Source organism: Heliconius melpomene, chromosome 12 (genome assembly GCF_056956725.1).
Source record: "Heliconius melpomene rosina isolate 202511_hmr_F chromosome 12, ASM5695672v1, whole genome shotgun sequence".
Lineage (NCBI taxonomy): Eukaryota > Metazoa > Arthropoda > Insecta > Lepidoptera > Nymphalidae > Heliconius > Heliconius melpomene.
Genome location: NC_140400.1, coordinates 979,027 through 995,030, shown reverse-complemented (window position 1 = coordinate 995,030; position 16,004 = coordinate 979,027). Strand labels below are relative to the sequence as shown.

General features: G+C 37.8%; 1 protein-coding gene across 1 annotated transcript; it reads left to right on the top strand.

Annotated features, from left to right (window-relative positions):
* Positions 1–1,367: 1,367 nt before the first annotated feature.
* LOC146533319 (facilitated trehalose transporter Tret1-like) lies at positions 1,368–8,090 on the top strand. Its single transcript, XM_085195048.1, has 8 exons — positions 1,368–1,470; positions 1,832–2,061; positions 2,270–2,590; positions 4,319–4,427; positions 6,175–6,249; positions 6,637–6,854; positions 7,152–7,334; positions 7,410–8,090. The coding sequence occupies exons 1-8, from the start codon at positions 1,434–1,436 to the stop codon at positions 7,647–7,649; spliced, it is 1,413 nt and encodes a 470-aa protein (XP_085051174.1). The 5' UTR covers positions 1,368–1,433; the 3' UTR covers positions 7,650–8,090.
* The last annotated feature ends 7,914 nt before the right edge of the window (positions 8,091–16,004 follow it).

Sequence of the window (16,004 nt, the reverse complement as noted above, 5' to 3'; positions counted from 1 at the left end):
AATCTTCTTTAAATTTATTATCACTAGATTTTTGTTAGAAATACAACTGATACATTCATTTTATAGCATACCTGAAAAAATACTGAAAAAATACATGAAAAAATTGATCTGAGTGAAATACTCACTCATTGACTATTTTTTAAAATATATGTTTTTTTTTATCAATTTTTCTTTTTCTTTAATCCTATACAATTGGACAGGCAGAGAGAATCTAAATGTTAAGCACGGGGCGGACTGAATAAGCACTACGTGGAAATCGCAAGAATAAACTTTTTACTTGTCTTTCCGGCTTTTTTGGGCGGAAAGGATCGAGCGAGCTGAAAGAGTTAAAATGATTTCGCTTAGTTCTCGGGAGCGGAGTAATTACAGAATACAAAACTCTTTATTGGTGGAAATGTAAATAATTTAACCGCCTAAGTATCACTTGTCATTTTTCTTTAATAAGGCTTAAAGACATTGGTATAATTTTAGCTTTCCATTCGATTCAAGATATTGTTATGGATGGAACTCAACGTTACATTTTTCCTTACCAGTGCGAGTAAACATGATTCACTTCGCAAGTGTTGGTCGGACTCATTGTCCCATTGACCCAGCAGTCTATGAAGTTTGATACACTCTTCTGTTCTGTTCTTTGATTATGGCATCCCGATTATGTCAGTAAAGTACTTAAGAATATTCCTTTGAATTCCGCCATCTACATACAACAGCTAAAAACTTGTATGTAGATGGAACAGAAAAAGAAAGTGTTATGTCAGTATCTTGTAAATAAATATAAATGAAAAAAATTTAAAGATTTTCAGATTTTTTTTCAGGTTCTTTCCCCCATAGTGGAACTAAGTACAACTTGAAACCACACTTTGTCTTATTAGACCAGATTTATTTTATAGCTATGATGCGGAACCATTGCGTCAATACAACCTTATAACGTACTTTTTATAACTTAATGCTTCAATTTTTAAATTTCGTTATGATGGTAGTCTTTACAAATATAGAGGGAACAGAGGGAACCTACAATCGCGTGTTGGGTTGCGAAACTTAACACCACGTAACATTTTGTCTTGTTACCAGAGCGAGGTGATGTTAATAATTCATTCACTCGAGTAGGAATCGAAGCCACAATCGTCGCGTTTACAATCAGATGCTCTGCTGCTGCACCACGACAGCCTCAATGACTACCTACCTAAACCGAAAATTATTTAAATTACTTATGACATATTTTACATGTATTTTATATAGTATTCATCATATAAAACGTAAAACAGCATACAAAAATAAAGCCATGGCATTACGTGTAATCTATGTTCACTTTTATTTATTTAGCATTTGTGTAGTTTTTGTGATAATTACAAGATATATTAGAAAAGATCAGTTCTCAATGTGCCAGTAAAGAAGACACATGGATTCACACACCTGGAGTTGAAATATTCTTCAAAATGTCTATACTTCGGCAAATATATTGCACTTTGATAAGTAAGATTTTGGTAGTTAAATGTAGTCTATTTTTTTCTGTGTCGCTCTTATGTATATGACTGGGTAAGATCTTAGTGTTAAGACACTTTCTGCATTCCGGCAGATTCTTAAGTATCAGGACTTAATAAATCCTTTTACAGTTGTTTTTCCCGCTTTATTCTAAATAGCAGAAGAGATAGAGATCCGCCCAATTTTTGGAATATGTTCAGTGGGGGAAATTAATGTCGCGTTTTATATATATAAAAAAAGCGCGACAGTTGTGGAATGTAAAAAAATATTTACTTTTCCAAGTAATGGTCCAAATCTCTGTGCCACTTTTCGCTATTTCTAGCACAATTCTTTAAAACATATTTTTTTCTAGTATGCTATCAATGCCTGAACATGAGCCTCATATATGCTTGGCCATCTTCTACACTGAAGCTCTTCACGTCTAACTTAACACCGCTCGATCGACCGATGACAGAAACTGAAATATCGCTCTTGGGCAGCCTGTCCTCCATATCAGCCTTATTCAGTACGCCACTATCAGCATATCTTCTGGACAAAGTAGGAAGGAAGTATTGTACAATGATTTGTGCTTTGCCGCATGTAGTAAGTACTTATATTTCTGTAATTTTCTTAATAGTCATAAACAATATAATTATAAAAGTCCTAATTTTCTAAACATTTGACAGCCAACATTGAAAAACAGGTATCAGTAAACAAAAGAGATTTATAAAATTAGATTTTAGTTAAGCTGATTTCTTTTGGTTTCTAAATAAGAACAATTTTATAACTTGCAAATAATAATTATTTTCAGTTAGCATGGGGTCTCATATCGGCATTTCCACGAGTAGAGATAGTTTTAGTATCTGTTTTCATCGCTGGTTTCGGTGGATGTATGTTTTTGATCATTCCCAATTATATAAGCGAAATCTGTCAAGAAACTATACGAGGGTCCATGACATCAGGAGCCATTATTTCTTATGGATTAGGTTTAATGGTCTCATACATTTTGGGAGGGAAGCTTTCATATAATATTATGAATTATGTTTCTTTGGGCATATCTGTTTTTGGTATACTATTGCTGAACATTATGAGAGAATCACCAACTTATTTGATGAAGAAAGGATTGGATCATGTGAGTAATATTTGTTTCCTTTTCTTTTTTAATTAGGATAGTTTATAAAAAAAACTTTATTTGACAAATTAAATAAGGTAAAGTTAGGTGGTAGGACCCGTTGTAGCGCACTGACACAACGTCTGTAAGCACGACGACTGAGGGTTTTACTTCCACTCGGGAAATGAATCATTTCCTAATTCCCTCGCTCTGGCAACAATAAATGACGTATTAAGAAAGTACTATCATCAAACAACGTCACCTCTACCTACGGGAAAAGATGGGAAACTATAAAAAAATATATAATATAATACATTGTCATAGTAAACATAGTGACAATCATACGATAGAAACGAGAAATAAAGATAAAATTGTTACTCCAAGTTTTCGCCTCCAAAAAGTTAATAAATCTTTTATGGGTCTGAGCATACGTGTGTATAATAAAATTCCACACTGTATTCTAGATTTGCCACTTCCAAAATTTAAAATATCAGTAAAAAAAATTCTAACAAGTAAAGCTTATTATATATTATACACTGTTCAAGAATACTTAGAGGACAAACATGTATGGAATTAATGTCTATTGAATGTAATGCAGGATAGCTGCCAACTAATGTAACAGATTGTGATTGTACCATTGATTTTGAAAAGAGCAACTGTTGAGTTTCTTGCCGGCTCTTCTCAGCAGAACTGCCTTCCGAACCGGTGGTAGCTTTTTGTTCATATGTTCATTCGACGATTCAAAAGTGCTTATTATAAGATTATTTGAATAAAGAATATTTTGAAGTTAAATTTGAATTTGAATTTGAATTTAATAAAGAAAAAAATATATAAAAAGATATAAAAATATATAATACTAGTGGACGTGCGCAGCTTCGCTAGCTTATTTAGGGGTGAATTCTAATAAACCACGAAACATGTGTTCAATGAAAGATTTTTAAGAGTCTAAATTTAAAATTTTATAAAAATCGGTGGCGATTTAAAGATTTTTTCATACAAACTTTCAACCCCTTATTTGCACCCTTAGGGGACGAATTCAAGAAAACTGTGAACCACGTATTCAATTAAATACCTTTAAAAATCTAAATTTCAAATTTTATAAAAATCGGTGCCGATTTAATTTTTTTTCCATACAAACTTTCAACCCCTATTTCGCCCCTTTAGGGTTAAAATTTTTCAAAATCCCTTCTTAGTGGATGTCCAGATTACAAAAGTAAACATCTGCCCAAATTTCACGTTTCTACCATCAGCAGTTACGGCTGTGCGTGCAGTGCGTCTTTCCTCAGTCAGTGAGGACAAGTCCTTTTTTATATATATAGATTATACAAAATATTAAATTATTCTTTAATGCTCTATGGAAAAACCTTCATTTTGAGGTTGTTTTTTTATTTATGATTTGTAAAGAAAACATAATATATAAAATTTTTAGTTGTGTACGGATTTAGATAACAAATATATAAATATCACGTACACTATATTTATGATATAGTGACGTTGACATATTTTTAATTCATATTCAAATATTGTTTACTAAAATTAACTTTTGCTTTTTTGAATCGTCGAAACAACATAAACTGTCGGCTTCGATGACTCCTTGTACTTACTTCTGTAAAAGCTCCAGCACTTATAAATTTCACTGGGTTATAACTTCCCCTGATCGGGAATCAAACTTGAAACTGAGCTTTTCATCAGCAAGACAATTTTAATAAGCATTTCTAATTTCATTTTAAAATTATGTTTCGTATACAGGAGGCAGCCAAGTCCATAGCCTTTTATAGATCGGAAAGTATAAGTTCTAAAGAAGTTTCAAATGAAATGGCTGTCATACGCCGAGCTTTGAATCCGGATATGGAAGATGGTATGTATTACATTATACTATTGACATTATAAGTTTGGATGAAAATCGCGGCAAAGAAAAACGGCGGCGTTAAGTTCCGCCACGCAGTAGACTGTGTCTCGAAAATAAACCGGTGCATGGGGAACGGTGAACACTAAATTCCTGCTACCTACGTTGCTATAAGCGCATTGATAAAACCAAAAGAAAGTACATTTCACTTAGACATAAAAGCTATATATGTCTTAAATTCATATATATGAATATAGTATAGTATATTCTATATTTCTAATTGTGATGTAAATATATTGTTTACATTAGATTTATTAAATTTCTAATCTCATAGAGGGGAAAGTTGTTCTAATCCTTCATGTCTGTATCTATATATATAAAATCGAAAGGTCACTCACTCATCACGAAATCTCAGAAACTACATGTGCTAGAAATCTCAAATTTTGCAAAGGAGTTACTTATAGGACGTACGTGTTCGCTAAGATGGGAATTTGCAATATTCGACTTCTAAGGGGTTGTTTTTGGGGTCGAAAGTTTGTATGAAACTTCGTTACTACAAATGCTAGGAGTCTCAAATTTTGCATAGACGTCACTACGTCGTAGTCATGGCGACAGAAATTAATAATAACATAGTTCACGCGGGTGAAACCGCGAGCGGGCCGCTAGTATCTCTATATAGATGAAGTTAAGTGTTTCACAATACATATACATAATCTATTGTATTGTTCACATATTAGTGAAAAAAATATCGAAATGTGTTATTAAAAAAAAAATCGAAATGTATATTATAAGAGGGTTCCTATTCCCACTTGCACTTGGCTAATTTTTGGATTATGGTTAATATAACGTCTTTTAAAGATTGGATGCGTTCATATCCCTCTGCCTACCGTATTTGTATGTACTGTATCACTTAACATTCCTCGCTCTGGTAACGAGGTAAAGCGCAACGTTGAGTTTCGCCACTCAACACGCTATGGGTAACGAAAGTGTGTTAATAGAAACGGAGTGTCTTAACACTAGGATCCCAGGTTCCCACTGCCTAAGCTATTATGTACACGATACATCGCGAAACTAATAAAACATCATAGGTAACTTCTAACACTCCTGAACAGCTTAACCAGAATGTACCATAGTACTTACATACCTTTGACTGATAACTGTTTTATTGCTACAATAAGAGGAACTACTCGAGTAAATAATTTAAAAAGATTTTTCATGTTTACTTGAAGTTTATCTCCTACTATAATGTAAAGCTTTATAAGATATGATATATACATACAAATAAGATTAAGTAATTTAATCTGTTAACAGACTACGAAATTTATTGCTTGAGATTTATTAACCAACGTCGTAGAAAAAGAGTATGTGGTTATGGCCAATCTCACTGTAAACGCGAACGAGGAGATAATTAAAAAATATTCAATTTTCATTTTTTTTCCTCAATCTGGTAAAGAGGGAAAACGCGGCATTGAGTCCCTCCACTCAGCGCAATGCCTCCTCAATTCGATGGAAAGTGGGAAATGGAAGTCTTAATGGGAACAGAGTATCTTAATACTAGATTCCCAGGTTCCCTCTGTCTACCCTGCTATGTACAGGATATAGTGTGAAACTAAGGAAAAAATAAATATGAAGTAGATTATATAGAATATATCCTTCCTCCTGGCCTAGTCGGGATTAATGCCAGGAGGATGGAGATACACAGAAGGTAACTTATTATATTATACTTAACTTATATATTAGTAACTCATTTTCTTTTCAGAAAACACTGCGGAGCAAAAGAAACTAAATCCTGAATCTCAAACTAAACAAAAACTGTCTTTACTGCAGTTTATAAGTAAGTGATATATCAATTAAAATATGAAATAATGACGCGACGGTTCTGACTTTGATTCCGACTCAAGGATTCATTCCCTTAATTATTTTTATTGCCGCGCTCTCGCGCTCTTTTACCTACCCTGCTATATGCGATATACAGAGTGAAGTGAAAAATGTATAATGTCATTTGAATTAAAACGTCCAACAGTTAACATACTTTGCTCATAACTCCATATTAGTCATTATTCTCTAGTGGCAGAACCCACTACATTTCTGCCCTGGTACCAGAACGACAAAATACAAAAGTATTAATAAATAACAATTCATTCCCTCGACTAAGAATTGAACCCACACGTCGTTACAATCACACGCATGTTAACTTATTTTTTCATCTTATTTTTTGCAGGAAAGTCCCAATCAACACGAAGAGCACTAGTAATAACCCTTGTTTTATACGTGATATCTATCGGTCAAGGCCTGGCCATCATACAAGTGTACTCCGAACCGCTGTTCGAGGAAGCCTTACCGAATATGTCGGCAAATTTGACGAGCATCTTCTTTGCCATCACGAATACTGTATCAGGAATTGTTTCCGCTTATTTATTGGACTATTGGGGACGTAGAGTAAGTATTATTACTCTGTTTTTTGAAGTTGTTATTTCTTTTTTAGTTTCACGCAGTATCCCGCATACAGCAGGATAGGTGGAAAGAATCTTCCTTACTTTCTTTGGAATAATTTAATTTCCTCGCTGGTAATAAAACAAAGCGTGGCGTCGAGTTCCGGTTTTCAAAACGTAATTCCTCGAAAATTTGATAAAACATGGAGAATGGAGTGCCATAAAACTATATTCCTGTTGCCCTACCCAGAAAAAAAACTGGACAATAAAAACAACTAAATAACAAAATTTACTTCCTTTGAAGCCGGTCATGATCTACTCGTCAATAGCTGCCGGTTTCTGCTGTATAGCTGTCGGCACGCAGGTCCAGTTGCACTGGGGCCCGCACTGGTTGACTGCGGCGCTGATGTACGCGTTTTGCGTAACTTGCACTTGCGGTGCTGGTACTGTGCCTTATATGATGGTGGCTGAGCTGTTCTTGCCTGAGGTATGTTTGGAATTATTGGATTGTTTCTTTAAAGGTATGAAACATACATCATAATATAATTATTTTATTTTTCAGGTAAAAAGCGTCATGTCAATGGTAGGCGTACAGTTCGCGTGGTTCCTCAACTTTATAATACTGTTTGCATTCAATCCCATAGTGGCGGCCGTTGGGTTAGGGCCATTATTTTATTTCTTCGCTTTTATAAGTGTATTTTCAACTATTTTCTCTATAAAATATTTACCTGAAACGAATGGTTTGGCCATTGATGTTATACAAACTTTGTTAGTGCCAAAGAAAAAACTTCCCAAGTCTTAAGATATCAAATCAAATCAAAAATACTTTATTGCACAAAGATACATAAAGATACATGAGAATTATAGTATTTAAACATAGCGCAAGGGCGGCCTTATCACTGTACTGTAGTGATCTCTTACAGGCAACCTTTTATTTACAAAAACTGTTGATATCTTTTAATATATTTAAGTGAAAGGCCAGACTTGGCGCTGGGGCCAAGTCTGCGGGTTTTATCCCGCTGGAGAAAGTGAAATATTTGATATTTTAATTTCATCGCTCTGGTATCGCATCAAAGCACCGCCTTATCCTACTCAATATCCTACTCAATATGCGATGCCTCGATAATTTGGCGAAAATAGGGAACGGACGTTTCTTAATGGGAACGAAGTGCCTTAACACGAGGTCCCCAGGTTCCCTCTGCCTACTCTGATATACACAGGAAACATCATGAAGCAAAAAAAACTGAAAAAAAAATGAACTCACCAGTTTTGGGCGCTCTCAAAGGCGGCACTCGGCAACTTCAGCCAGCCTTCGCTTCCGCCTTTACGCAAGGGGAATGACATCTTGGTCCATACGGCGAAGGAGAAAGCCGATCTCCTGGGCGCTCTCTTTGCCTCGAACTCGACTTTGGATGACCAAGGATCAACGCCACCGACCATCCCGCGGTGCCAGAGCTCAATGCCTGAGGTTAAGTTCAACCAAAAAGCTGTAAGGCGAGCTCTGTCCTCTTTGGACATCCATAAGTCGAGCGGACCAGATGGCATCTCCCCCTTAGTGCTTCGTTCTTGTGCTCCTGAGCTGACACCGGTGCTAACGCGTTTGTTTCGGCACTCTTACTCAGTCGGCGTAGTCCCAGATTCATGGAAGAGCGCTCTTATCCACCCGATCCCGAAGAAGGGCGATGGATCCGATCCATCTAACTACAGGCCTATTGCCATCACCTCCCTACTCTCAAAAGTCATGGAGAGCATCATCAATAGCCAGCTCTTGGTTTATCTAGAGGATCACCGATTGATTAATGACCGTCAATATGGCTTCCGCCATGGTCGCTCAACCGGTGATCTTCTGGTTTACCTTACCCACCGTTGGGCTGCGGCTATTGAAAGCAAGGGAGAGGGCCTGGCAGTTAGTTTGGACATGGCGAAGGCCTTTGATCGAGTGTGGCATGGAGCGCTCCTTGCCAAACTTCCATCCTATGGGCTTCCCGAGAACTTATGCAGGTGGATCGCCAGCTTTCTCACTGGGCGCAGCATCAAGGTCGTTGTCGACGGTTTTTGCTCCAATCATATGCCCGTGAACGCTGGCGTTCCCCAAGGCTGCGTGCTGTCCCCCACGCTGTTTCTTCTGCATATCAATGACATGCTGGAAGATTCTAGCATTCATTGCTATGCAGATGACAGCACGGTGGACGCTGTTTACTCCGGCCGCGCAAGTCTTTCTCGGGAAAACGCTGAACAGTACCGAAATAAACTTGTGTCTTCTGTTGAGGCGTCCCTCGAGATTGTCTCTTCATGGGGTGAAAAGAACCTGGTCCAATTTAACCCCCTGAAGACACAGGTTTGCGCGTTAACCACTAAAAAAACCCCATTTATCGTATCGCCAGTCTTTCAGAATACTCCCCTTTTAGCCGCGCCCAGTATCAGCATATTGGGCCTTAATGTTTCGAGTGACTGCCAGTATCGCGATCATCTGGAAAGCAAGGCCAAGTTGGCCTCGAAGAAACTGGGGGTCATCAATAGAGCGAGACGGTACTTCACGCCAAAACACCGATTGGCCCTATATAGGGCCCAGGTTCGGCCACACATGGAGTACTGTTCTCATCTCTGGGCTGGTGCACCCCAGTATCAGCTTGACCCATTTGATCGCATACAACGTAGAGCTGTTCGAATTATTAAGGACCCAGTAAGCTGTGAAAGGCTTGACACTTTGGCTCTGCGTAGAAACGTCTCCTCGCTGTGCGTTCTCTATCGCATTTTTCATGGTGAGTGTTCTGAAGAACTGTTCGACCTGTTACCTGCCGCCGAATTTTCCAACCGCACAGTACGTCACAAACTTAAATACCATCCACACCACCTGGATACGTGGCACTCCACTACTGTGCGGTTTCGTAGAAATTTCCTTCCACGCGCCACCGAACTGTGGAATGGCCTACCCGCGGCAGTGTTTCCAGGTCGGTACGATATGGGTACCTTCAAAAAGCGCGTCTATCTCCACCTTAAAGGCCGGGAACGCACCTGTAGCTCCTCCGGTGCTGCACGGGGTCGTGGGCGGCGGTGATCATCATCAGGTGACCCGAACGCTCGTTTGCCTTGTCCTTCTTCCATAAAAAAAAAAAAAAAAAAAAAAAAAAGAATAAGATGAGTTCATCACGTGGCAGTAAAACCCCATTTGAAAATTATTTTTTTGAAGTATTTTTATTTCCTCGCGCTAATAGCCAAAGCTCGGCGTTGAATTTCGACGCTCAACAGGCAATGTCTCAAAAATTTATTGCGAAATGAATTGTCTAAAAACTAGGTTCCTTCTGTCTACGCTGTTAGGTATGCGACAAAAAACGTAAAGTAAATATTTATATCATCCTAAAAAAACTGAACAAAATTATAATAAAGTAAGAGTAGAACAATTTCCAATGGATGGATGTAAATATAAATTATTATTAGATTAGGTATATATTATATAGATTATTTTTTTTGCAGAATATAAATATTTTTATCTTATTTTTTTAACACATGACTTTTATTTACCTTTCATATATTTTATAATATTATCAAAGGCTATATAATATGTATGTATATTATACTAAAAATTTGTACGTTTCATATAAAATTCATCATCATCATCATCATCAGCCAACTTTTGTCCAGTGTTGGACATAGGCCTTCCCCAATTACCGCCACCACACTCAATATAAAATTGCTAATTATTATTGTGGCGCAGTGGCACACTTAAGCGTGTGACTGTAAACGCGATGGTTGTCGGATCGATTTCCACTTAAATGATTTCTTTCATTTCTTTGCTCAATATCTTGACAATTTTGCGGAAAGTGAGGAATGTAGTGTTTTAACACTAGGTTACACTTCACGCTTCTCTCTACTCTGGTATGTGGGGGTTGCAGCGTGAAGGTGAAAAAAATATATATATAAAAACATATAACGTGTAAAATAGATATATCAGTATTTTAATTAATTAATGACTTTAATACAATAACAATAGATTTGATACATATAAACAAAGAAATTGCTGAGCCTTATGTGTATGATATTAAAATTGACATCGGTATGAATAAATATCTCTTAACTTTTATTCATAACTTCTATTGTTGTATTTTAATCGTTATTTATATTGGGATAAAATTTAAATTCAAATAACAGAATTATGACATATTAGTAATGAGGTTTCAATTGAATTTGATTCTTATATCTAAATCAAATAAAGTAGAATTTAGAATAGAAAATATTAAATGCTCAAGCGCCGATAACTGGCAGAGGATAGCGAGGCCGATAAACTTTTGTAGTGAAGTGATCATAATATATCGATATTTTTAATTTTATTTTTTATTAAATACTTTTACTGTTCGTAAATTTTATATATTTTTTTTTCGAACATGTGGATAATGCTGTTAGCCCTATTGGCTTTAACAGCGACACCGGTTGGGTAGGGAAGAGGGTACTCTGTCCCTGAAGAAATGCAAGCACTAAGTGGCTGCCTGTGAGGAAGTCGACGACTGTAAGGGCGCCCCCTGCGGGACTCGAACCTCGGCTTGCGGCCGTCGAGCGGACTGGGATTTCACCTATGCTAAGCAAACCAGCCGCGACATGAAGTCGCGACTGGGGACAAATTAGACTACTCTAAGGGAGCTAACGGTCCCTAATCGCTGGGCCCGACCGCGCCGAGACGCGACCGAGCCGTTGAATAAGCTAGACTTCGTCGTCGATTCCGTCGACGACGGTGTTTGTGTCGTGTGTGAGTAGTGTGTTTCCTACCTACATACGGGGCATTCGCTATAGTAATGGCGTCATCGGAATCTAAAAGGACGCTGCGCGGGCGTCCACGTCTAGGGAGTGCGTTTCGCGTGCGAGCCTGCGCGCTCAAAGTAGCGCTTCGCTAAGCGTTTGCAGTGCTCGTGTATCGATTCCAGTTCAAAGTCTCTATGTAGGTCGACGTTACGCATGAACCAGGGACAACCTGATGCGATACGTAAGAATTTTGTACCTTTTGCATGGGATCTAGCTTAGTGTGCGCGAACGCTACACAAGCATAAGAGAGGACGGGTCTTATACAAGTTTTGTATAGTGTCAGCTTATTTCTAAGTGACATTTTACTACGCTTGTTTATGAGATAGTATAATCTATTAAGAATGAATTTAGCTTTGTTGCAAGCTTTCGTGACGTGGGGTTTGAAGGAGAGTTTAGAGTCTAATGTGACACCTAGATATTTGACTTCTTTTTCCTTTTCCTGGCTTTATCTAATAGATAGATGGTAGAGATTTGCTCTGAACAAGCGCGAGGGAAGAGTATCGCTTTACTCTTCTCTGGATTAACCTCGATTCTTCATTGGCGGAACCACACACCAAGTACGCGGGCCGCTTTCTGAAGTCGATCGGCTATTATGCGTGTGTTACGCGAAGAAGTGTATAGGGCGGTATCATCGGCGTATATAGCCAAGTGTACATCCCTGGTACGAGGTATGTCTCTTGTGTACAGCGCGTATAACATAGGAGAGAGGGTTGAACCCTGGGGGACGCCTGCGCGGAGGAGGCGGGGGGAGGAGAGAGTTCCTTCTACTTTATAGCGGAAGTATCTATTTGACAGAAAATCCTGCAGGATGCGCACGAGACAGTCTGGCAAGCCAGAGCGCCGTAGCTATACCGTTATGCCAGACCTTGTCAAAGGCTTTCGCTACGTCGAGAAAAATGGCGGCAGTATGTCTGCGGTAGGAAATTTTTACTTTATATTGAGCTATGTGCTCTACCACGCGATGGACTTGGTGGATGGCGGAATGTTTCTTTCTGAAACCGAATTGCTCTTTGATAAGCAGAGATTTGGCCTCTACCACCTCGGAGAGTCTAATGAGAATGATTCTCTCATAAATTTTTCCTAAGCAGCTGAGAAGGCTGATAGGTCTATAGCTAGAGAGCATATTCCGCGGCTTGTTAGGTTTCGGTATACCTATGACAATGGCTTCCTTCCACTCGTCGGGGAAGGTGCACGACATGAGAAGGGAATTAAAAATAATGACCAATAGAGATAAGAACTGAGCCGGAAGGGACTTAAGTGTTCTATTAGACAATTTATCGGGCCCCGGGGCCTTCCTATCTTTGAGATTTTTGATGATGTCTTTGACCTCGTCTTCCGAGGTGGGGCGGAGCGGTTCCCCTTGCGGGGGCGTCAGCGCCCATCCTGCGACCGCGGAATCCACGCGCGCAATGTGGCTCGGGTTGCAGGGCTGACTACTCGGAGTACATTGAGCCTCTAAACTGTCAGCGAGACATTCCGCTTTTTCGGTGTCATCGTCGGCAATTGATAAATCTGACCTAATGAGAGGAGGCATAGTCGAGAGACAATCGACTCTAAAAACACGCCACAGCGCCCAGAATGCCTGGTGCGATGGAGCGAGCCCCTCGAGCTTTTTATCCCACGACTCCCCACGCAGAAGTTCGAACTTGAATCGAACTCTCCTCTTTAATCTATTAAATTCCCTACGATTATCGTCAGTCGGGTATGCGTCGTGTCGTCTCATTGCTTTGTTTCTGCGTCTAATCAATCGTCGGAGCTTTTCTGAGATTTCAAACCTACCTCCGGGTAGGTTTGGTACCTCTTTCGAGCAGCTCTGGATTGTATTTTGAATATATTCGGTAAATTTATTCGCCGCGTCTATTGCTAACTCCGCGGAGTCGGCGATGCCAGGAATTAATTCCTTTAAAGGGGATTCATTCGAACGGAGGAGCTTTCCAAATTTCCTCCAGTCTATTACTGTTTTAATGGGTGGGCCTGAGGGGCGCACCTCGCCTAATTTGAGAATGACAGGACGGTGGTCCGAATCGAGATCGGGAATTGTTTCTATTGAATGTTGACATAATAGGCTTATGTTCGATTCGATAGAATCGCTATGTCGAGAACCTCGCCTGTGCCGCGGGCACTAAGGCGGGTGGGTGAAGGCGGGCCAATAACGAAAGCGTTATATTTACTAGTGAATTCGAGGAGTCGCCTACCGTCGGTATGAGTCATCGACGAATTCCAATTTTTATGTTTACAATTGAGATCCCCGATCAGAAGGACCGAGTCACCCATACTAAGTAGCGATAAAATGTCGCTTTCTAATAGTTGCCTATTTCCCGAACGATAAACGGAGGCAATAATCAATGGCCGATGGCCTGTGAGGAATACCTGGCACACCGACGCCTCGGCGGCTTCAAGAGACGGAGGGTCGAGCGGTATACAGTGTAAATTCTTTTTGTAATAAATCATAGTGCCGTCGCCAAATTTTATATATTTTTTTAATTATAATAGCTTCACGTTGTATCCTACACTTAGCACGGTAGGCAGAAGAAACCTGGGGACTAAGTGATAAGTCACTTCGTTCCCATTAAGACCATTTCGTTCCTCACATTCCACCGAATTCTGGTAGCATTAATGTTAAGGAGGGGGAATTCAACGCCGCGCTTTGCCTCGTTACGGTAGTGAGGGAAAGAAAATCCAAAATATGGCATACCCTCGAGTGAAAATCGTACTTACAACCACCGCTCTTTGTCACACGCTTGGACCCTTGTGCCACAACTGGCCGCTGTACGCACTGTATGTATATAAAATAATCTTTTGCATATACTTTTGAGTCTTCTTGTACCTAAATAGCTTTGAATTGTTAGATGAACATTATTTTGCAAGCAACAACCGGCCAAAAACTCAAAAGTTGGTCATATCTTCCGTCTCTATAATAAAAAATCGAGATCTACTACCTTATTTTTATTATTAACTTGTTCTAATTAACGCTGATCTTGCATTCTGTCCTTTCTTAACTTCTTTTAAATACTAGAAACTTTGTCTTTATCACTCAATCTTTAACAGACTCATTTGAACTGCATAAAATCGATATATCTTAGTTATTATCATGATTTTAATACCAATAAATCACTCTAAATTATATTTAAAAGTTTTATTTATTTTATATGAGTCATACAAGTATGATACCTACACATATGATAATCACTGTGGATCTAAACTTTTAAAAAATTATTAAGATGTTCTAAAACAATAAAAAATATTTTAAAGTGCATTAGTACGCTAAAATATGATAAGATTATTTAATTATATTTGCAGTGGTAAGATATGTTGTTTAATATAAAGATTTCATTATGAATAATAAATTATCAACATAAAGATTCTGATAATGTCAGTTTTACTAACTGATAATGAACGTACTTTGAATATTTTATCCTTTGAACAAAATATAATGATGTGTAATATAACTATCAATTACTTATCTATGCTTATAATAAAACAGTAAAAATATGTTGTCTGTACATTTAATATTTTTGACTGATATGGATAGACGCCCGTCTATCCATTTCAGTCAAAAATTAAAACTTAAAAAGAATAATAGAAAGCAAAAATATATGTTTTTTAAATTTCTTGTCTGCCTGTCTGCTGTCTGTATGTATAGTCACGCTTATCTCTGAAAATATTCAACCTATTTACATAAAACTTTCACAAATTACTTTGTTTTAACTCAGCTTAACATCTACAGTTTGTTTCATCAAAATCGGTTCATTAAAAAAGTTATCTTTATTCGATATGAGTTTGTCTGCAAATATATAGGAATTTATATCTATACTTATAATAAATCTACATATATAAAATATAACATGTAAAAAGAATGTAATGTGACAAAAAATATACGTATAATAAATAATTAGCTTTAGACGCGGGAAAAAGGTTTGTGATTATTTAAATTGATCAACTGTACCGGTTAAAATACTCGATTGTTTTATAGAATACATGAAAACTATATCTATATAGTCATAAACCTATTAACAATAGTTTTAAATAATGCCAGCCAATACATAAAATATAATTATAAAAAAAATGGTAAAAAAAGCGTGCGACTTAGCGGTAAATATAAATATTAATCTAGAGAGTATCGAACTCACAACTTCATGTACTTATTGCTTATCTTGAAATGAAATATTTTATATTTTTAATTCCTTGATGCGGTAACGACGTAAAATGCGACTTGAAGTTCCGTCATTCAGATGGAATCCAGTAATCAGCACGAAGTGGATATCGGAAGTGTCTTAATAGGAACGAAGTGTCTTAACACTAAATTTCGATTATCTTTAAAAAATAATAAAATATCGATATTTAACCCACTTCACTACACAAT